The 24,555-nt window shown below is 36.6% G+C and overlaps 1 protein-coding gene across 20 annotated transcripts in view; it reads right to left on the reverse strand.

The window, feature by feature from the left end:
• Positions 1 to 24,555, reverse strand: part of SOX6 (SRY-box transcription factor 6) — a 619,662-nt gene that overhangs the window by 188,077 nt on the left and 407,030 nt on the right. For all 20 annotated transcript variants that reach the window (XM_045484620.1, XM_045484628.1, XM_045484622.1 and 17 more), the window contains 2 exons: positions 18,345 to 18,517; positions 15,418 to 15,486 (listed from right to left, as the gene is read on the reverse strand). In XM_045484620.1, the coding sequence (XP_045340576.1) occupies positions 15,418 to 15,486; positions 18,345 to 18,517 (242 nt within the window). The remainder of the gene's footprint in view (positions 1 to 15,417; positions 15,487 to 18,344; positions 18,518 to 24,555) is intronic.

Raw genomic sequence — 24,555 nt, forward strand, 5'->3', positions numbered from 1 at the left:
GCTTGGGGACGCCTGGATGGCTCAGTCTGTTAAGCATTCAACTTTGGCTTGGGTCATATCTCATGGTTCGTGAGTTCGAGTCTGTAACTGGCTCTGCTCTGACAGAGCCTGAGCCTGCTTTGGATTCTGTGTCTCCCTCTGCCCCTCCCCTGCTCAATCTCTCTCTCTCTCTCTAATATAAATAAACATTAATTTTTTTAATTAAAAAAATAAAAATAGGGGCTCCTGGGTGGCTCAGTTGGTTAAGCAGCCAACTTCAGCTCAGGTCATGATCTCATGGCTCGGCTCGTGAGTTTGAGCCCCGCGTTGGGCTCTGTGCTGACAGCTCAGAGTCTGGAGCCTGCTTCGGATTTTGTGTCCCTCTCTCGCTCTACCCCTACCCCTCACCCGCTCATGCTCTCTTTCTCTCAAGAATAAACATTTAAAAATTTTTTTAAAAAATAGAAAACTTCTAGCTTAGACTACTCTCATCCAAAGTGGAGAGGGGGGGGAATCAGCTGTGGGGAAATGAATATCTGTCCATAATCATTAAAATAAATACTTTATTCAAAAGTAAAATGCTTGTTTAACCTGTGTTGCATGTAGAGCAAACTCACCAAGGATTTACTCCAGCAATGTTCATCTTTCCACAGAAACACTAGGAGTTCCAGGGATGATAGCTTCAATCCCCAAGGTGCTGTGAGCCCCAAAATCATAAGAAGCTGGTAGCATAAGTAACTTCACCCTGCTCAGCAGGGAAGAAAAAGCAGATCTGGATTTCATAAGTAAAACCAGATCTATACAATGGTTATATGGTAAAGCCCTGCAATTAATGGGAACCATAAACAGTTCAAGAAGCCAGCACTGCAGTAGTTTCTCCAGAATAGGTTTCACTCATATCTAGTCAGATATTAATCAGATGTACAACTGGCACAAATGCTTTGTACAAACACAGATAACAGTCCTTATGCCTTAGTACAAAAGAAAAAAAATGATATGGATGTGCATTAGACTCTTTTACATTCATATTTATGTATCATTCCTGCATGATCTATCATTTTTCAAATAATAAATTATTTTCATTTTTAAACCACAAATCACATCCTGCAGGCCTTAGCAGATGCAGATGTCAGAATGTGGTAGTACAACAAAATTAATTAAATAACCCTTGAAAAAATAAAACAAAGTTTATTTATAAAAAATGACATTAAGGTGAACTGCCTAATAAGAACATGGATTTGCTTAAATAAAACATTATATGGTTCTGTTTTAGATTCATCCCTAAAGCCCTGAAAGATATTAGAATTTTAGTGAGTAATTACCCTATTTACTTCAAACAAAATGGGAGGAAATCGGAAAACCATATTAAACTCTACCACACATCAGAAATGAAATTCTCTCATTTTTTATCTTGCAACGCAATAAATAAATTGTAGTTGGAAAATTTATTGGGACTAGAAGCTGAAACCTAACAAGCCAGAAATGAGGAAATGGCCAAAGGAATATCCGTATCAACATTATGCTTCAAGCAGTAAACTCACTTCTAGGAAGCATAACCAAGTAGTCTCCCCTTCACAGCTTAATTGTTTTCAGACAGTCTGAGCCTCACTCAGCACCACCCCCACAGTTAGACAAAATTCTAACTACTTAACACATCTCTTTTCAAATGAAAATGCAACACTTGGGGTGAAAACAAGAGAGACTAGGAAAAGGTGTTATATGCTATATATGCCACTGACATAATACTACACGAGGATATGCTGTAATTTCCTGCAATTAATACTTTAGCAAAGCTATAAGAAATTTTTTCCAAAAATTATAATATTTCACTTGCAACACTAAAATTAAGTTTGTGTCACCCTTTCCATTATATAGCCCTAATGCCAGGAGTTTGTCATTGGCTACAGAAGTGTGTTTGGTGTAGCCTGAAGGCTGTAGGCATTTATAGGCCCTCTTCCTGAATATGCTTTTTAAGAATCCCCAATAGCTATCATTTCATGTGGCAGGCATTACAAACCACCACAATACCTCACAAAAGAAATGTGAATTTGACCTCATAATTCAAAACTTTTCAGTGATTTAAAAGGCAAACATTCCTAGGTAGACATGGCTTATGCTGTGGCCAAACGACATTTTCCTGCAAACTTTGTAGGTAAAACTACTACTATTCTCCATTCTCTAAGGAACAGAGTTAATTCCCTTCATCTAGAGTCACAGGAGGTCAGAGTTGCAAGGAATTTCTGCAACAATCTTGTACATGATCTTTGTTCTAAATATATGGAAAATGAGAATCATTGCAGAAGAATAATTTTCCAGAAGTCACATAGTTACTAACAGAACAAAAACTAGACGTAGACATCCTGAATCCAAGTCTACGCTTCTTTCTGTGACTCTACACAGCTTATTTGTCCCCTATTTTGTCCCCAAGTATACCTGGGAACTGTATACCTTCCCAGGAGGAAGAAGAACAAGTTCTGCTGATCAGATCACTTACTGTCTCCATGTACCCCTTTATCTAGGCTTGAAATTGTGGCCTCCTTGAGCCAATGGGAACATACAAGTCTATGGAATTAACTCAGTGTCCTTGGCAAAGTGGGTTGGCAAAAAAGTAAGAGATGGAACAGGCATACATATCAGTAAAATAGCCTGACAGTGCTGGAAAGATCTGTACCTGTACCTTTGTTCCAGCTATGTGGAGACTCGGTTGTTTTTTATTAACTGGCATCTCTATTTAAGCAGCCAGAAATCAGATAGGACAATTAAATCACAAGATCTGATGTCCTATTGGTGATCACAATTTATTCCAGAGATGATTACAAGATAAAAAGATAGATGCCTGCTCCTTTTCTGTTAATCTGCATTGTAAAAAGTAAATAATAGTAATAAAGTTAGTTATAAAAGCAATGCATTCTCTTCCATCCTTTTTTTATGCCTATTTTTACATAACTGAGATTATAATGTACTTAATACGTTCTGGGTTTTTTCCACCTAATGATATATTGTAACCATTATCCCAAATCATTAAAAATTATTTGTAAATATTTTAATAGTCTATAACAGCCCATCACATGAATACACTAAATTTATTAATTTTACTAATATTGAATATCAGTTTTCTTTCAGAGTACATTAAATTCTTTTAATTTTTTTTCTTATACAAAAGCAATAATGTTAGAAAAGAAGTTTTTTAAATGTTTATTTATTTTTGAGAGAGAAAGTGCATGTGCATGTGCATGCGAGTTGGGGGGGTTGGTTACTGGGGGGGCAGAGGAGCAGAGAGAAGAGAGAGAGAATCCCAAGCAGGCTCTGTGCTGTTAGTACAGAGCCCAACACAGGGCCTCATTCTCATGAACCATGAGATCATGACCTGAGCTGAAATCAAGAGTTGGACGCTTAACCAACTGAGCCACCCAGGCACCCCGGAAAGATTTTTTAAAAACTAAACTGAAACAAGAAAAAATAGTTTAACCATAATTCTATTACACAAAGACATTTGCCTTAAACATTGTACACTTAATCACTTGGGATGTATAGTGAATCTATCACAAATCCAGGCCTCTATGGTCAGGGCCAATCTTTTTGGGAAGGAAAGATACTATACTGATGATATGGAAGCCAAACCCTAAACATAGAACTCAAATTTCCTCTTTATTGGACTGTCAATGATCTGAACTTTCTTCCACAAGGGATCCCTAGAAATTCCAAGGTGTCCTTCTACCCTAAATCAGAGTTCTTGAAAGGGTCCTGCCAAAGACCAGTGTATCTCACTATCTTCGATAGAACCAAATAAGACAATCTTAACAGGAAAACAGCTGTTGTGCAGAGGCCAACTCTAAGTGCCCAACATCATTTCTCTTTGCCCTGGTTTCCAGCCTTGCATTATAGATATTCCCTCCATGAACTGGAATTCCTCCAATGACAGGTTGCATGCTTGCTCGATCATTGTGGATCTGACTTAGCCTATCTGATCTAAAATCAACCTCTGGCTAGAACCAATAATGAATACTATATCTCACTTTTGCCTGTTCCTCTGCATTTTTCATTTCATTTCATTTCATTTCATTTCATTTCAAGTAGGCTCCACACCCACTGTGGGGATCAAACTCCTAACCCTAAAATCAAGAGTCACATGCTCCCCTGACTGAGCCAGCCAGGCACCCTACCCTCTGGGCTTTTCCATAAGACAAAGCATACCAAGTCATCTAACTGTGCCTCTACTCCGTCGAATCTTCGAACATAAAATCTAGAAACCTAGGTCTGCACAAAGCATTTCAAAAAATTACACAGAGGGTAGAGAGAAAAACTTGGAACTAGTTTTTCCTTTTCTCAAACTTCCGTTATTCATCACTAAGCAAGGTGACAGCTTCCTATCAATGTGTATTTTCTTCCTCTCCATGATCTTCTGCTATTAAGCTCATTCTTCTATGACTATATCCACATTGATTCTTTCAAACCCCAGCCTCCAGCTCCTAAACTGATGATCTGGGAGCTATCATGACATTCATGATTCTCAGTGAAATGCAAGTCAAGTGGAAGGAGAAGCTGACAGCCACAGAATGAAAAAAGGTCCTTTAGGACAAACAAATACCTGAACCAGCAGCTGGAGAGCTTTCCTCTCCTTGAAGTTTCAGGCCCTGATCGCCTCCTCAGGCACCATTCAATTATACTAATCCCAAAGTGCCCTGTATTTAACTAATTCTCTGTACATTAACAAATGACTTCTGCCACATCCAGCTTAAACACCAAACTAGGACTTACTTACATCTTTTATCGAATAATAGCTCATAAGGAATGTTTCTCCTTATCGGTTACTGGTTCCTAACATTATCACAACTTTTGAAAGGGGACAAAAGTTAATATGCAATCAATTGAAACAAAAATCAGCTTTATTGTTCTGCCCCCTCTTTTTCCTGTGAACAATGTAACTAAAGAATGCATAAGAAGCAGCCAACATTTGTGTGGCTGGGAAATGAATGAAACTATTACAGTACAAAATAAGCCGGGCCTGTTAAGAGTTCCTTAGAATAGTCTGTCCACCTTGTCAACATGTTCAAGCAGCAGCCAAGTCACCCCAGCTGAGAGCCCTTTCCATCTGCACTAATCTCAGCCTCTATAGAAAATTCAATTCTTCTACTGAAATGTATGTTCAACAACAATCATGACCATGACCTGACTGAGGATGGACTTTTCCCTTCCTTCCAATCTGTGAATTCCTTAACTTCATTGTTTAATGTTACAATTTTAACATTTTCTTAATGAATTGGGTGGTAGAAAAAATGAATTCAGTGTCTCACAGTGAGACCCTGACACATTTTGCATCATTTGTTTTCTTTTATTTTGAACAAGTAAAAATATCTGACTCTAACATTAATAACTTTTGAGTGGGAGTTACCTTATGTGAATTAAAAATGGTTATGTCAGTACATCCCTTCAGAATTTAAAAGATATTTCCCTGTGCTATATCAAGTGTCACACAGTATATCAATTTTTATTTCCCATCTCTCAAGTCTGGTATGCATACTGTTTAACTTCTTAAATTCTAAGTGTAGACATAATTCACAAAAGCTGGGCAAATGCTTGACTTACAGGAGATGGCGTACACAAGATTTATATGAACAACTTTATTTTAAACAAGAAGGACTTTTGCATTTTGTGCTGCTACATCACATAACTTCATCTGTGCTTTTTTTTTAAAGCTATAAAATAAATTGGAAAGGTTCATTTACTATCCTTCTAACTTCACAAGCACTGTTGATCTAATAGAAAAGCCCATTTTAGTGTGAAAGGTGAGAATTTGACCCTATTTTCCAGAATAAAATGCCATGCTCCCTTTTAGACAATCTCCAGGCAGCCCTGTCTAATTCTCGGCCAACCATTTCTGGATGCCTGATAAAACTTACTCTCCTCTCACTGACAATTAAAATACCACTCATGTGGCAGCCAGAGAAAATTGCTGTTCTTCCTTTTCTTCTAGATTATCATGATACTAATAATTGATTTAAGTGCATCCACATTGACTGTCCTATATTCACATCACTAATTTGTGGATTCTAAATACGCATGAGTATATAGATACAAACATATGTGTACACGTAGATACACGTAGATACAAAATACATACATTTATGTTTCTCTATAAGGTACTCCGAAATTTATACGTGGTACACAACAACAATAATGATAGTGAAAGATACTGTGCATTGAGCAACTACTAGAGGCTTCATATGATGATCTCTAATCTCACAATGACTAAGGTACTGTTATTACTCATCTTCCTAGGAACTAGGAAATGTAGGCTCAGAGACATTAAGAAACTTGTCTCATAGCTAGTAAGTAGCAAAACAGATCACTGAGCTAATTAGCAATAGAACTGGAATTTAAATCTGCATTTATGTAACCAATACTTATGCTAGTCCTAAAAACTTTTAAATTACATACATGCACTCAAAAATAATGCATCTTATTCTCTACACCTTCTCCTTTTATGTACAAACCTAGCTTAAAAGTGTATTCATACATTCCATATACATATGTGTGTGTGTGTGTGTGTGTGTGTGTGTGTGTGTGTGTAATCTCAAGATGTAGTCAATTTCATAGAGAATTCTTTAAAAAAGCATATAAAAATAAATAATGGGCTGATTTTCTGGGTCATTTTGTTTAAATAATAATTGAGAATTTATTTTCTGAATTTTTTTGTCTTATTATGAAAGGCTATGCTTCATTTTTATTTTAAATACCTTCTCCCAAAGGAAAAAAACATATTCTGGTCTCAACATTCCTGTTTTGCCAGTAGGTCTATATATAAATAAAATCAAGTTATAAGAACAATTGATTTATTTAAATTGTTTAAACCATGATCCATTATAAGCTTCTAGCTTTTAAGTAAAATAGCTGTGACCAAAATCAAAAGTATATTTCAGCTGCTAAAGAATTATTTAAGTTATGCCCAACCCTCTGTCTATAGATATATCTGTCTATAGATATAGAAAGATGTTAGATAGATAGATAGATAGATAGATAGATAGATGTTAGATAGGTAAGTAGATAGTCCAAATAACTTAGAGTTCACATTTAATCTGCGTTACACTGTATAAAGCAGTATTTCTCGATCTTGATTGCCCTCTAGCATCATTTAGAGAGTTTTTAACAATCTTCTATCAGGACTGTACCCCAGACCAATTAATCAGAACCTCTGGGGTGTTACCTAGGCATTAGTATTTTTAAAAGGCTTCCATGTGATTGCAAGGTACAACCCAGATTGAGAACCACTAGCATCAAATGCTGTCACTCACTGCTCACTTTTGTCCGCTGGAGAGGGGAGCTGTAAAGACAAGTATTAACATTAAAGGTCCTGACCTTCAATATAAAGACATATAACTTTAAAGCCCTCAGAAAGTAAAATAATTAACTATCTAAGAAGTTTATATGTAAATACCAAAAGAGTCACTCAGCCATGAATACATTTCATACTACACTACAGGAAGATTCCAATTATGTTCTTTTTATCTCTTTCCTTGTGGGTATGCACCCACAGTTGTAGTAGTTCTGGGATATAAACTGGTTCTAATGGCAAATCTTCAATTTTTTTTTTTCTGTTTAGGGACAAAGAGCATGTAATGAGATTTTAGGTATTAGATATTATTATCTACATTTTACAAACTAGGAAACCAAAGTGCACTAAGATTTATTCAAGTCACAAAAAGGACAAATTGAGACACAACCTGGAATGTTGGAAATAGCACTAGACAGGGAGTCAAGAAAGTTGGGTCCCACTCACAGCTCTGCCAATATTTAGCTTTTTAAGCTTGGACAAGTCTGTGGTTTCAGCATCCTTGTGTAAATTAAAGGATTTGGACTGGAGAAAGACTTGCAAAGAAATTTCAAAGGAAAACAAAACTGGGGACATATATATGTATTGGGGAATGTCTTATTTCACCAAGTAAACCACTGGAAAACAAAGAAAGTGCATGCCATCTATTTTCACCTTTACTTCATAAACAGAAAAGGCATTTTAATTCCAAAGGAAGGAAAGAACCCCATAATGTCAGGGTTAATTTTTAGTATAGCTTAATGATAAACTCACGGTATTGTTGTCCACCAGGGATAGCCACCGACCCTCCCCGTGATGAGTGAATGAGAATCATGAGGACCTCTAGATGATGTTTCCAAGTTTAACCTTCTACTAATGTGGAAAAAGGGTGGAGGGGGATCATTTAATACTTCTTAGTGTAGTACTCTTTCAAAGGTTTCCCAAAATTCATTATTGAAGAACTACCTTCATCATTTTTTGCCATACCCAAGTACCCAACTATTATTTGCTTATGGCTTTTATTTAAATTGACTTATTTTTGCTTAAATACATTTATTTCAAAGGAAACTTTATATCATTACCTCGAATAGAAAACTAAAATCTCTTGTCATAAATAGAAGATAACCAGATAAGTATTAAAATCCAAGTTTTATATTATTTAATTTTATTTCCTTTTACTTGTAGCTCAATACTATTGCCTCCAAAGACTCTGAGCCTAAAATGTTCTCTCTCTCTATCTTCCCTACGGAGAGAGATTAGCACATCCTAGAAAGGTATTAAAGACTAACACTAAACTGAGCCCTCAATGTAATCAGAGAGATCAAGAAAAAAATAGAAGAGAGCCTCCTTTTCCCCATGGGATTGATTCACTATTACGTAATGTCACATGCTGACACCACCTGGATCATCTGCCACTCTGCTACTCCTGCCTCGGAAGAGGTAATGTACTCTCCCTTTTTCACTAACGCCAGAAAGAAGCAAAGACTTTAGTTTCCCAGAATTTTTAGTATTGGTAGTTAGAGACAGCGGGCTGGGGAGTGGAGTCTGAGAAAAGCACAAGAAGATAACATAGAGAATGGAGGGTCACCTAGAGGGGGTTAAGGAAACCAAAGCATAGTGCCTGGAAAGCACTGAGATTCAGGGTCTGGTCTGCTGAAAGATCTTTGCCATAGGCCGCATTTAGAAAACAGACAGCAAGCAGATTAATAACTCCATATAGCAGCTCATAGGATCTGGGCAAGTATCACTTCTTATTTTTAGATCCACTCCAACTTTAACAAACAGTCTAGCATGGCTAACACAGAGTTTCTAATCCACAGAGAATTCACATTTTTAGCTGCGAAGGCCCTTGCTATTCGTGAATTATAGCAGCTTTACCTATTCTTTATAATTCAGAAACTTCATTATTAAAATGTTTGAAGCAAGCTACGGAGCATCTATCATTACTTAAAAAGTTAATTAGATTACATAAAAGAAATAATTAGATTTGCATTTTTATCTTGGTTTTAAACTTCCAAAGAAGATCACAACAGCCTGCCTGTGGGCAATTAAAAACAGCATACAGAAGAGAAATAGAGGAGAAAGGGTCTGTTTTTCCTGGCTAATTCATGATTGAGGATAGAATTACAAAATATTTTAAGGGCTTGCTGAAGCTGGGGGCTAATCCTAGACTTCTAAGCTTTGTTTATAACTCTCATTTCATTGCAAGAGAGCATCAGATACATGTGCAGTGCCAATAGTAGTATCAAATTACTTCCAGTGGGTTTACTCAGTCCTGTTCAGAGGCTGTTGGAAGGAGATTCGTTACCTGATCAATAACACAAAAAAAGGACTATTGGCTAGAGTCGAAACAGGAGCACTGTAATTGCTTTTTGTTTACCAATGCTAAATACAATTAACAAAGAGGTACAACATAAGACAGAGGGACTACATGAGCCCGGAGCGCTCCTGACTTTCATCAGTCTTACGTTGGTTCCTCCAGCCATCTCCAAAAGACAATAAATGCCAAGGTCCAGCTCTTAAATTAGAGGTCACTTAGATATTTAATGATGAAGCATATCTTTAAATATATATCTATTATTATTATCCCAGCAAAAAATTAATTAACCAGGTCATACAGGCCATGAAGGCTAATGTACAAAGTAATTATTTCTGATCTTTAGACAACTACTTCACATAAAAAGGTAGTCCTTATTCTGCTCAGCAGATACCTGAAATGCCTGTAGTTAATCATATTGAAGGAAACAAAGGTAAGGTTTATCTCCTTAAAAGGTGAAAGTCCATCTCGAATTATTCTGTTTAATGGTTTAAGAACAATCACCTCCTTTCTTATAATATTAGCATCTCTTCTGGTTACCAGACAGGAAGAAGAACGCATATCTAATGGTGCTCTCCCATGACAAACACACAGAGACACACAAAACATATGAAGAGCACACAGGAATATATTGTAATCAAAATGGAAAATACTGTGTATGAAAAAATAGTCATATACTCTTAAGAACAGAGTAACGTCTCAGTGAAGAGACAAATACTTGGCTTTGTAAATAAGCAGCATGTATTACGGCATTTAAAAGGGACAGCTTTCCGATGAGACAAAGAGTATGTGCAAAGCAGCAGCAATGACATTTGGTTCAGGCCTTCCACAGATGGAATTTGCCATCTAATGTATGTATTAAATGACTAGGGAAGGGCAATGAATATTGTACACTAATTGTAAAGATTGACAAAAAGCTAAGAATTTCAAGTTTCACAATTAAACTTAAAAAGGCATATGTATACGAATTCATGAAATCATTGGCCCTGGCCCAGGAAGACAAATGCCCAGGTAATACCCCAGCCAGCCAGTCTACTGTTAGGAGACCACTGTTGTTCCATCAGCGATGTCAGAAGAGGACACAGCCTATATAACACACAATATAAGCCATTTGAATAACTCTAAAATTGGGGTTTGAAGAGACTATATTTTATCAAAAACTCAAAAAGTAAGCTTCTTACCAAGTTATTTTCATGAGCTAAATTCTCCTCCAAAGATTAAGTTTTAGCAACAAAATGCCATCAATGTTTCCTAGTAACATGCTATTGAAACCAAAGAATGTGGGATGTCGTATCCACGAAGAATAACTTCTCTAGATTCAAAAACCATGACATGCTCAATTGAGGTTGTGTAAATAAATATATAGGTGGATCAACAAAGCAGGATTTATAAAGTATTTTCTCCTTTGCTTAGACTAGACTTACATGTACTGGTTGATTAAAATACTGTAAATATGCTTTGATGTGTCTAATAATTACAAGTGAATTTTGTTTACCTGTCAACATAACTCATAAATAAAATGCTACAAAAGACTGGCTAAGATACTCTAGTGCAATGGTAGGGGACAAGGAGGATGAAATTACTGAAGCAGTCATCTGTCCTTTGCAATTAAAGGATGAGAACTGGCATTCCCAATTCCAAGGATCATATTCCATATCTATTCCATATCTATTCCATATCTATTAGTTTGGCTTTCCATACACTTGATGAAAACTGTGCTATTTTTGTCCTGGAAGAATCAAAAATGTCCAACTTTTTCTGGGCTCTATATCGGGGGAATTACTTAATATGAAACAAATTAGAGGAATCACAGTTTCCCCAAAGCACAAACAGAGGGATTTGAATTCACTAAGCAAACAGCCTCCTAAAAGATCTGTTAATATTAAAGCATTTTAATAATCATTTAAAGTTATTAACCTGATTTTTTAATGGCAAAAATTGACTCATCAAAAAAATAAAAACATTGATTCACAAAGTAATTCATCTTGCTTTCTAAACATGGTTCACATGGTCTTAAATGTATCTCTTTGAAAATTTAGTTAGAATTTACCAAGGCAAAAGTATGTTAAAAATTATACTTAAGGAAGAAAAAAAATAATATGTTTTTTAACTGCACATATAAGTTTTGAATGATTGCACATAAAATAAGCATGGGGACTTTTACAATACTGTTTTCATCATGTCTTCTTCCCATCTCTAAGGAAAAGTCCTGATTTCAATTTGTACAAGCCATTCAGGTTTTCATTTGCTTCCATTACAATAGGCCCAGATGTGTTGGTGTGTGGTTATTGTAAGAGGTTAGACACTCTTCCTTTTCTTTCTATTATAGTTTGCAAAATCAGAAACAACAGTACTGATTCACAAGTCAGCATTCTGAACTATAAGCAGACAGCAATCCTGAATGTAACCAGCTGATACTCATGATCCATAGCCAATTGCCATGGCTTAATCTCGCTGATTTTGTTAGCTAACAGGTTCTAGGACTCAAGATTTAAAAAGAAGAAAGAAGGTCAAACTTGCTCAAATGGTCTCTGTATACATTTGTTCTCAGAAGGGAAAGTACGTTTTGTACTCCCCTTATTTTACTCTTTGTTCTGTTTTGTTTTCAAACAGGAGAATGTTTCTTTCATGATAGAAAAATGTGTGCAGCATCGCTTAAATCTCATATCTTGCTCAAAAAAACTGTACTAAAATTAGCCCACCAATAATCTCTCCTAAATTGGATCATGTCTATATTTTATCAAAAACCATATTTGAAAAATACGTTTAATCCATTCCCCTTCCCCCAAAACACCTGAAAGTCTGAATATCAAATACCTGCTTCATAAGTGTCAGAGATAAATATGTTTTGTGTAACGAATATTTTTAAGCGTTTGAAAAATTCTTCGAATGGTCGCACACTGATAAGATAAATACTGACAAGATATGCAGTAGTAACTGCGGTAGCTCAGGACAGAACACACTATATATACAGGTTATTGCTTCCTGTTATTTTTTAAATATAAATTCTTATTACGAAGATTCCTGTATTTCTAAAGTGAATGCAGCTCTGACACTTTGAATCTCTCTCTGATTTTATAATTTACACAGCTGAGATCAAGTGCTGATTAGCTTCAATTTTTAAAAATTTAAACAACGAGAAATATCCATGGTTTTAAAAGTAATTAAACTTCTATTAGAAAACCCGAAAAAACAATTTTCCTATCTTCGCAAATTAAACATTCCGATGAATAATATTTTAACATCATATTCTATAGTTTCCTGAAGAAGGCATCAATTTCATGTGGTAAAGTTACAACTAAAATCATATGTTATCAATAAATGCTATTTCATAAAAATGCTGTGAACTGATTTGGTTGCTATTCATCTGACATCCTCAGTACCACAAAGCAAACATCAATTAAGACAGCCACTTGTTAGAAACACCAGTGGACTGACAAGTGAAATACATTCAAAATAAGTAAAGAAGTAAGTAATGAAGATGTAGAAAAACATTAACAATAAATAACTGATAAGGGAACATCTCAGGAAACTTCTTCCATTCCTGCTTTACAAATAGGAGAAACAGAGAGAACTAAATGATCAGGTTATTTAACACCTACTGAGTTCTTAGAGAGGAATCCAGAGAAAAATGTAGGAAACCACAGGCTAAAAATCTTGACCTTAGCAGTAGGAGCTACACTGAAAATTCTAATAAGGGCAGCATCAGGGAACACCTGGACAGTTATTTAATTAAGGATCTCAGCATGAGTTATAAAAGAGATAAGATATCAGGAGGAGAAATTATTCCGAGATTTCATTGTAAAAGCTGACTGTCAAAAATGCCAGAGACATTCCATCTCCCCTGTATTTGGACTCTATTTTGAAACACACAGACTTGTGTATGAAAGACAGAATCAGAACTAATTAAACAACAACAACAAAAACACTGGTTAAAACCCTCAGGTGAAGATAGCTGGACAAAATGCCAAGTGAGGTACAAGTACTTCTTCAGGCACCAAATTGGTACTTTAAATGGAACACCAAGTATGATTAAGAAATGAAGCAAGGCTCTAAGTTAACACCACTGGCTTTCACCAATGAAAGAGTAGAAGAGTAAACTATGACTTTATGTGAATTAATATTTTTTTCAATTCAGTAAGTTATATGGGGCGCCTGAGTGTCGCAGTTGATTAAGTGTCTGACTTCAGCTCAGGTCATGATCTCATGGTTTGTGAGCTTGAGCCCCACATCGGGCTCTGGGCTGACAGCTCAGAGCCCGGAGCCTGCTTCGGATTCTGTGTCTCACTCTCTCTGCCCCTCCCCTGCTTGTTCTCTCTCTCCCTCTCTCTTCCCCTCTCTCTCTCTCTCTCAAAAATAAATAAAACTTAAAAAAATAAATAAATACAGGAAGGTATAATATTACACTCAAGCAAAGGAATAATATAATTCACAATATACTGTCCCAACTAGGCTGAATAACAGATCCCAGAAGTTAGAAAATATCCACAGCTGGCTCAGTTGGTTAAGCATCTGACTCTTGGTTTCAGCACAGGGCATGATCTCACGGTTCATGAGTTTGAGCCCTACATCGGGCTCTGCACTGACAGCACAGAGCCTGCCTGGGATTCTCTCTCTGCCCCTCCTCTGTTCTCTGTCTCTCAAAATAAATAAAACAAGAAAGAAAAGAAAAGAAAAGAAAAGAAAAGAAAAGAAAAGAAAAGAAAAGAAAAGAAAAGAAAAGAAAAGGAAAGGAAAGAAAAGAAAAGGAAAAGGAAAGAAAGAAAGAAAGAAAGAAAGAAAGAAAGAAAGAAAGAAAGAAAGAAGGAAGGAAGGAAGGAAGGAAGGAAGGAAGGAAGGAAGAGAAAGAAAGAGAAGGAAAGAAAGAAAGAGAAGGAAAAGAAAGAAAAAGAAAGAAAAAAGGAAGGAAGAAAAAAGAAAATATACACAGCAACCAAGAGAAACCACAGAGGCTGTGGTGGGCACACATAAATTTGGGATGAGTATTCCTGAGGATTAATCACCAAACAGTTCCTTATTTTATGGCTTTCTAGAAGTCACATACCTATGTTCCTATTCAAAAGTGGAGGTCAGTTCCCTTACCGATCTCAGACAGCCATTAGTTAAATTAACCATCAAGTTTCTAAAGGAATGCCAGAAATCAGAATCCCTTCCCAGACCATTGTAATCATTATCTATGCATTTGTGTTACAGTGCCACAACAAAAAAGGGGAATTATTAAATTGTGTTACAATTATTTGGGAACACGTTTTTCTTCCTTTCTAGATTGTAAGTTCCTTGAAGACACATAATTATTCATTGATGTTCACACTCCCCACAGCACCTAGCAGAAATGCAGTTACTATTTCTTAAAGAACAAATTAATCATTATCAATCTTTGCCCAGGTCATAAGACTCTTCTCATAACTGACCTACTCAGACAGTCCTAACAAGCAAATAAGTATAAGCTTCTCCCTGTGATACTATTAAGACGGTAAAATACAAAGCAGAAAGTGGTTTGTGGCAATAAAAATAGCATGTGTGTGCTACCTTTGAAACCATTTAGGTTTCCACTGGGTTGTGCTAGGCAAATGGCAGAAGGAAAAAGAGATAAGGTTTATTCTGTTTACGTGTCACATCAGAAAAGAATGCTTAGACCACCACGCGGTCGATGTTTCCTACATCCACTCATACAATTTTATACAACCTCCTTGAGCAACAGCCCTGTTGGTGCTGTAAACAGGAAAGGGGCACATTTGCAGCATTTTCAATTCCGTTTTCAAGGAGGAAAGTATCTAAGTATAATCAGCCGAGAGTAATAAAATACACTGACCTGGATCTGTTGCTGCAGGAGATTAATTTTGTGCTGCTGCTGCAGAAGTTGCTGCTGTTGTCTTGCAATCTATCAGAAATAAAGTTTCATTAAGTTCAAATGAAATGCTTGCACCTTTGCCATTACCCCAGGTATCTCTCTTGGAATTACAAGAATGCTTTACTGTACTTCTATGTGAAACAGTTCCTATAAAATGAGAGAGGCAGACTTAGTAAGTTGGAGAAAATGAAAAATTTCAAACAGGTGCCGCCTCTCTGCTTACCCCCTAAATCTCTCTCTGTAGATGAACAGGACCCCTTGTACGACATTTGTGAGCAGTTCATCCATATCTGCAATGGTCGTCGGGAAAGAATGGGAATTTTGAAATCTGATCTTTGGACAAAAAAGACAGGAAAACTCTGGCTACATTTTCTCAAGAGCTTAATTTGGATGTAAAAAGTAAAATCTGTAAGCAAAGACAGGAAATAACTTTCTTTCTATTACTTACGAACATGGTTTATTTGGTGAAATCTTTTCTGAAGGGAAGATATTCAGAGCTGATAAAACTTACAAATATTGTCAAGGGAGTGCAAAAGAAAACAGCAAAAACTCAAATCTTTCTTTTTTTCTTGTTGATGTCACACATACAAAGCATTTTTTAGAAACAAAATTCAATATTCATCCATTTATCCTTTTGAGGGCAATGTGTTCATTTTAAAGGTCACGATCCACATATGAGTTTTACCGTCATCCAAAATCAAATTCAACATGTTAACACATAATCTGGCCTATATAAAGAAATATTAACCACCTAAAGCAGGCTCTGTGGAGGATCCGAATCTGCCCCTCAGAAGAGCAAACAACTCCTTTAGCATAATGGTGCTTACTATAAAACATGAGGAAGGCATCAGGCTGTTTATTGCCTCAAAAGCTGAAGTCCGGGGGATACCCCTTATGAGAACACACTGCCAGCATAAGAAGCTAGACCGGGAAGTGGCCCCAGATTACTTAGAAGGCCTTGGTTTTGTAGTGCCCTATAGGTAAGAGTTACAGCTTTTTTGTTCCTATTTCTTCTATTTCCAAAAGCCAATATTCTAGAATGGGCAATCTTAGAAGTAGCAATGAAGGTGGATCAGCCTTCAACTGTATATTTCTTGAGTCTTTTTGATGCTTTAGCCTAGAATAGAGGGAAACACCCAAATCACATTTCATTGAGCCCGAGATAACAAAAAATAGCAGTCTACTCCAAAATGTTGTTTTGTGGTTTCTGGTGATGACTGGCTCATACTGGAACTCATGATAAAGCTGCCCCTATCATAGGCTAGAGTTTGAGAAGTGGGACTACTCCCCTCCAAAGCTTTATAAGCAAAACAGAAACACTATGTAATCAGATTGGAAAGGCTCAGTCTGCTTGTCACTATTCAAATCAGAAATGGGCAACTCACTCGGCAACTCTAGGTATAGATGTGGGACCCTCTGAATATTTATTTCCTCTTAGCAAGCCAGTGAAACACTACTAGGCATCTAATATTGATGGTCCCTCCTAAATGATAAAGTGCTGCATAGAAATGCATCCAAAACACCACAGTGCAATTACTATCACCCACTCTAGACGTATGGGTTTGACACAGTGAAGTATGGTACATAAGCACCATGTGGCTCAAATTCTGAATTTTATTTGCCAATCGGTTGAGCTACATGCTCGCTTCATTGAGCATGACAACCTAGTTTTAAGTGTCATTTAATTTTCATTTTGAAATATAATTACAAAGTGTTCACTGTAAGATATCACTCGTCTGCAAATGTGTCAAGATTAATTTGTGCTAGCTTATTCACAAGTGTCAATAGTTAATTACTGTGTCATCTCTGGATGGCTAAATGACATTCTAACTTCTGATTTTTTACAGTGTTCCTTTATGTTATTTTCCATTAGGGGCTGAGTCCATATTCCTACATGTGGGCAAATATTCAAGCATATAAAATACCAGACGTCACAACTCATTAAAATCAACAGAGCATATATTGCTCTATATACCCCTATAAAATACATTTAACTGAAAAGATAATTCCAGTAATAATGTCAGATTTCTAAAAACTGCACATTAATTTGGGTCCATCTGATCTAAAGCATCAGGGACTACTCTATAGGATCATTGTTATTAGATTAAGGTACTCTTATGAGACAGGAAAAAGGTTTGGGAAAGTGATTTATTTTTTAAAAGATATACACTTAAACTTTGCTATTTTTTCTTCTTTCTCACTTCTAAATCAATGAAATCAAATTCTTAGAGGAGCCATGTGCTAATTTGTTTTCAATGATTTACCTATGCTATAAATAGAGTGACCATATAATTTATCATTCAAACCCGGCCAACTTTTGCAAGTGGAATAGGAGTTGTTAATAATTACTCTGGGAAACAGGCATTAGCCATGGTTATTCTGGGAAAACTGAGGCCTATGGTCACCTTAGCTTTAAAGTCAGAGAAAATCATGGGACCAGTAAGCTTAAAGATCTTCAAAGTTTCTCTAGACCAGGACCCTTCTTTTCCAGATGAGAAGAGTAGGCCCAGAGAGAAGCAACTTACTCATGGGTAAGCTACACTAGGATTGCATGCGATGCCTGTGTGAATGAGTCCCTAAGTAATTAATCAAATCCAAATGTTCTGGAATAACGTTATCACTTTCAGTTATGCCCAGTTGCTATGATGCCTTTCTTTGTTCTCCACATATCCCCTCCGTATTCTTAAAGACCCTGGATTTCCAGAAGGCTTCTTCCTTTGTTTTTCCATCTTTCTCTTTCCTTCTTCTTTTCTTCTTCTCCTTCTTTTTTTAATTTTTTTTTTTTATTTTTAGGAATGCTTATGACAAATAAACCAATCAATGTGATTACTCGCTGAGCTTGGCGCATTCCACCTCTCCAGTTCATCAGCTCCTTTTGCAGGGCTCACCTGTTCTTGCTGTTGGCGAGCAAGGTCCATTTGCTGCCGTTGTTTCTCAATTTGTGAGGCTGCCAGTTTTTTCTGTTCATCATGCGCTGCCAAGAGCTGCTCCCGTAAACTGATCAGCTGGGTAATCATAGTAGAGAGTTGCCGTTCTTTCTCTGCCAGGCTCTCAGGTGTACCTAAAATGGAAGTGAGAAGATATCTCACAAGTTTGAGAAAAGTCTGAATGAATTGGGGAAAAGTGGAGGGCGGATTTAGAAAGGGACTACCTTAAGACACTTAACCATCTGGGACAGTAACTGGAGGTTACTGTGAGTATAGGAACACTACAGAGTATCAGTGGAATGAACACCAGAGTTAGTCACCGACCCTGCCAATTAAAAGTATCATTGCTAATAAAATTCTCGCTCTTCCCTCTGGCTCTTTACAACAAAACAAAACAAAACAAAAAGCAGAACTATCCCCATTCTCGCCCTTTTACCATATTCCCTCTCTCTCACCCCCCCCCACCCCTACTTATCCCCACCAAATCTATCTGATCAAAATAGGAAACCTATGATATTTAGTACCAAAGATTAGAAACCATGGGTTGTATTAATATTCTATAATATTAGCTAGTTATCTCTATCTCAGTGACCAACACAGGATCTAAGACATAGTAAGTGCTTAATAAGTGTTATAGAAGGAATTTTCCAATCACTGATCTCATAAAACCTTTCTATTGTGCAAAGACCTGTCTCTGAAGCTTGGATGTCAGGAGTTGTTCTCTTGGCCTTGGAACGAGTTCTACAGAGAGGGAGGGAAAAAAAAAAACTGCCTTGCCTCAGGTAAGGATAGGATTGAATCTTATGTTTTTCCCCCTGTGAAGGGATCAAGCTAAAGTTCTCAAGTTCATCCTTAAAGGCAACAATGTTGCTTGGAGGCCTCTCTCACCCTTTTGTCATTTGTCATTCTTCAAAGGGAAAAAACACGTTCGAGGTTGAAAAGGTTATGCATAAGGATGTGCTGTTTAATGAATATGATGTCGCTGAACACTTATGGTATGCACTAATGGTGCTGAACAGTCTTTTTATGGGCAAATTGCACAGCTCTCCTAAGTAAAGGGTACAGAATCCTTTTGTGAATCTAAATTAGAGCATTTACCACAGCATAAGATAAGAATTTCAACCCACTGTATTTGAGCCACACAGGTTTCATTATGAAGAAATGATCTATGATTTGAAAGCTTTTCAGAAAGATGCCACCAGCTGTCAAAGGGGACAAAGATTGCCGATTTTTGTGTGTGTGGAAGAGTAGACTTCCAATCTCCTTATGAAACTCCCCTCAGTCCTGCTAAGAAAGCACGAGGACAATCTGAGAAACTAAAAATATTTCAGTTAGCAGTGGTCCTATTTTCTTAGTGGCTGCAGGGACAAACGGAGCCTTCAGAGGATGCTGGCTAGTACTTGCTAGTGTATGATTCCCAGAAGGTAAGACTGATGTCAGCAGAGAAGTTATGCCACTTAGGACTATCTTGGGGTTTGTAATATCAATTCAAGTCCTTAAAAAATAAAGAAACAAACAAACTGTCAGTATCCCATATGCTTAAAGATTCACTGAGTTGAAAGATGGCCTAAAATCAAATTAAAAGAAAAATAATCATGAGATGGTGTTAGAAAATGTATTCAACTGATAAAGGAACAAATACTGTATCCAGCTGTTCTTTCTAGCTACTGGAATTGATTTTTTTTTAAATGAGTTTTTATTTCAGCAATAGGAATTTCAGCTTGGTAAAAAAAAGAACTTCATGAATACAAAAGCAGGTTCCCAGTAGGAATCATAAAATTTCTTCAAAAGTACAACAAGTTCAATTAATTCATGATATATATATATATATATATATATATATATATATATATATGAATGAGAAGACAAAAAAAGTATGAAATGTATTTATTTACTTATTTTAGTCATTTCTAATTAAAACAAAATACTTCCTGAATGGCAACTAGATACCAGAATACTGATACTATGGCAAGAAAAAGCAGATAGACTTCTCTACTCTTGTGCACTTTGGAGTCCAAAGTGCATGAGAGTAGGGAACCTTAATCAAGCAATTACACATATAAATGTAAACTAAAACTAAATAAGAATTACAAAATGACAGATATTTGGGGGAAGTTTAACCAAGTTTGGGAGGCCCAAGTGTAAGAAAGATAGTCTGAAAAAGTAACAAATTATCAGGAAGATGAATAGAGTTAAGTAGTCAAAGAGTTGGAGGGTGATCAAGGAGCTTTTCAGGAGAAACAACACAGGCAAAAGCCCCGGGGTGGGGGGGCAGTGGAGGGGAGTTCCAGTGTGTTCCACAAGTTGAAAGAAGGTAGTAAAACTTGAGCAAGGAAAAAAAAAAGGGGGGGGAGTAGAGTACCAGATGAGGTACAGAGGTAGTAAAAGTTCACACCATTCAGTGAGCTAATAGACCATGCTTGATAAACTTCATACTTATTCTAAGAATGTTTCAAAAATAACTACAGTATTTTAAATAAGGGATGAATGATGTGGTCATTCTACCTATGGTGTGGAAAATAGTTTGGAAAATTATAAGAATAGATATTTGGGATATATGGACATTTTATTGCATATGTTTTTGGAAATATTCTGATCTACCTGTAATTTTCTTACTATACCTTTCTATATGAGGTGAGTTAAGAGAAGACTTACTGGAAACTGGGAAAGTTACTGCATCACAATTCTTAAAGAAGAGAAGCATTCATAGGAAATTTGGGGCAAGGGCCAACACAAGAGTTGGATCTGGTATTTACGCTCCCAAGGAAAAACTAGAAGGTTTTCTCTTCTCCTAGGTTAAACAATGTTGTTTTAACAATCTTCAATACAGTCCCCTTCCTCCTCTATATAGGAAACAGAGAAGCTGAGGATAACATATACATGACTTCTTACTTAGCTTCTTCTGTTCAAGGTGAAGCCAAAGGTCTATAAATGCATTCGTGCTTCCAATGCTACTAGACATGTATATCTGCATTTACAGAATAACACAATTTAACTGATCTTTTTACAAATCAGTATGATATTCAAGTTGTTTAATTGTAAAAATTCAGTGACATCTAAATAATTTTTTAAAAAGCATGCCAGAGAGCAGTATTTTTAGAAAATTTAGGCATTCATATAAGACTATTGCTATCTTTTCCTTAAATTTGAGGAGCACATATATATTTTGAATAGATGTGAGTGCCGTAATGAATGCAGTTGGAATTAAAGATAGTAGCAAAACAAATCTAAAATTCTCCCTCAACGGGGAATTTATATATACACATACATATATGTATATATAAATCTACATATATACATATATATAATTAAGGAGAAATCAATTTACACCGTACAAAAGCTGACACTCTCTAAATGTGCATGCATGACCATTTTTCTGTTCTATACCCATTGTATTTGTTCACATATAGTGATTTACACCTAGGTAGTTAAAACCTGTAGTGCTAGATTTTTCTGTTTTAATTAACAGCAAATGTTTATACTGCTGTACTAAAAATAACATTGAATCTGAATCACATTAATAAACCAACCTGTGAACACAAGTTATTTCATCTCAAAAAATACTAGTTTAGGGGCGCCTGCGTGGCTCAGTTTGTTAAGCGTCTGACTTCAGCTCAGGTCATGATCTCATGGTTGGTGTGTTCAAGCCCCACATGAGGCTCTGTGCAACGGTGTGGAGCCTGCTTTGGATTCTCTCTCCCTCTCTCTCTCTCTCTCTGCCCCTCCCCAACTCCTGCTCTCTCTCTCTCAAAAGAAATACATAAGCTTAAAAAAATACTAGTTTGGTTGAATGTATAATTTTGCTATGGAAAAAAAAAAACTACAGACTTACAATGGTTCAAGTTTTCTTACTTCATGACTGTGCAACAGTAGTATGCATCCAGTAACACAGGGAATGATCCTCTCTGTAGGTGCTGGGCAGTGGCAGAGACCCGCAGCTCCCACTGAGCCACACAATCAGGAGAGCAAACCACTGATTCAGTTCAACCATACTGTACCCATACATTCTGGTTTTCAATTTCTGTCTGATATTCAATCAATTGTATAGATACTCAACACTTTCTTATAAAACAGACTTGATGTTAGATGATTTTGCCCAACTGTGAGCTAATGTAGGTGTTCTGAGCACACTGAAGGTAGGCTAGGCTATGGTAGGTGGATTAGATGCATTTTGAACTATTAAATGCATATTTTCAACTTAAAATGGGTTCATCCGGATGTAACTCCATCATAAGTAGAGGAAGATCTATATAACTGTCAGGGTTGTTGAAAAAGTAGACAATTTATGGGGCATAGTGAGGCAACCTAAATACTGTCCGGCTATGTTGAAGCCAAAAGACCACATAGAAAACTCTTATAAGGCGGTTTAACTCTCTGTAAAAAGTCTTGTCTTGAATTATGTTTTCAGTTGTGATAAAATCAACTTGGAAAAAAGGAAAGTCAGATCCAGAGAATCTGCCCAGGCCAGCAGAGGTCATCAGTAGCTGCCTATAATCTGTTTCACATCCTTCAGGCTATCTTAAAATCTCCAAAAAGCACTGCTGGAAAATAGTCTCTCCTACACAAAAACAGAGGTAGTTTCATAAACCGCAAAGAGGGAACCAGCAAAAAACCTTCTGTACACAGCTTCTCTACAAGTCAATGTGCCTGCTTTTATCCAATATCACACACACTGTGTGCCTGACACTCTCCGCTATAAACTGTATCTATTCTCCAACTCCAAAGACAGTGCAGCAGGTTTTTTTTTCCATGGGGTCGTCTTTATCCCCAAACCACATCTGTCTTGAGTTTCTCTCAGATTAGTCAGGTGGATCAGTGCTCCCCAGGGCCTGCTCCAGCTGAAGTATTTTAATTTGACTAAACACCTGATTTATTTTATCTCTCCGATGAGAAAGGCAGTTTGTCTTAATAGAGCCTGTCAGCCCACAGCCCCATTCACAGCAATTTACAGGCAGCCAGGGACGCTGGAAGAGAAGAGTGCCGTGATTCTGTATTTTATCCTCCTCCAGAAAGCACCTAAAAGCAGCTATTCACTGCTACTGCATGTGGCATTTTAGAACTGAATTAGCTTTTTATTCAAGTAACTACACTTGTTGTGAATAGCTTATCTGTAAAATTGCTACATTCACTACTGATTTTATTAACCTTTGGCTCTATCACAAAATGGTCTTCAGTTAGGAAAGACCTTTAAAATTGACACATTTTTTTTCTTAGGGGCCTTTATTCCAGTGACTTCAGATTTACTGAGTTTGATCCATTGAATTCTTTACCAGTTGTACTTAAAATTTTGAGTCTCAATAGGAAGTCAATAGTGTGTAAATAAGGAAACACTTTTCAAAATGTAAATATGGCAGCAATTTCCCTCATCAAAAGTTTTCAAATACCATCTTTCACTATAACAGTTTTAAAATCAGCCCTCTAGCCCTTTTTGGTCATAATCTGAAGAACTTGAAAAAAAAAAATGAACTAACATAGACTACTTTTTTTTAACTTTACCAACTATAACTACCTGTCTATAGGCCCAAAAACCAACAAAGAAAACTCAAAATTGATGAGAACTTAGGTAAAATAAAAAGATAATTAGGATAAATCCCTTTGTGGTATAGAATTTAAAATTAAAAATAAAAATCAGGTTTAAAATTTACAGTTTTTCTTTTCCTTTTTTTTTTAACATCAGCTCACAGAAAGAATGTGCACGACACTCTGCTAGTTAATTTCACCCACAGTTACAGTCCATGGTGCTAGAAATAAGACTGGGCATTGGGAAGTTACAGAGGACTCAACATCTGGACAAGGCAGGCACCTTGCAGAGCACTTTACTAAATAGAGATTTGCCTCACCTTCTTACAATATTCTCAGACCTAGGACTTTTACAATATAAACATTTCACACAGGTTACTCTCTTTATAGCTGTCCCCTGCAAGTGATAACATATGTGGTGATAACTCAGTTTTTCTAATGAGAAAACCCAGAAACCAGCACAGCAGTGGGAAGAGAGACAGACTAAGAGAGGGAAGGGAGAAGCTCACTCACCGAGTTGGCCAAATTAAATTTTGTGAGTTTCTCTGCATAGTTTTTATCTCTTCACTCTTATGAAATGAAGGGAAATGGTGTTAAAACATAATGTGTACCAAGCCAAATAAAACGCACATCAACAAATGGCATTATCTAG

Source organism: Leopardus geoffroyi, chromosome D1 (genome assembly GCF_018350155.1).
Source record: "Leopardus geoffroyi isolate Oge1 chromosome D1, O.geoffroyi_Oge1_pat1.0, whole genome shotgun sequence".
In the NCBI taxonomy this organism is placed as follows: domain Eukaryota; kingdom Metazoa; phylum Chordata; class Mammalia; order Carnivora; family Felidae; genus Leopardus; species Leopardus geoffroyi.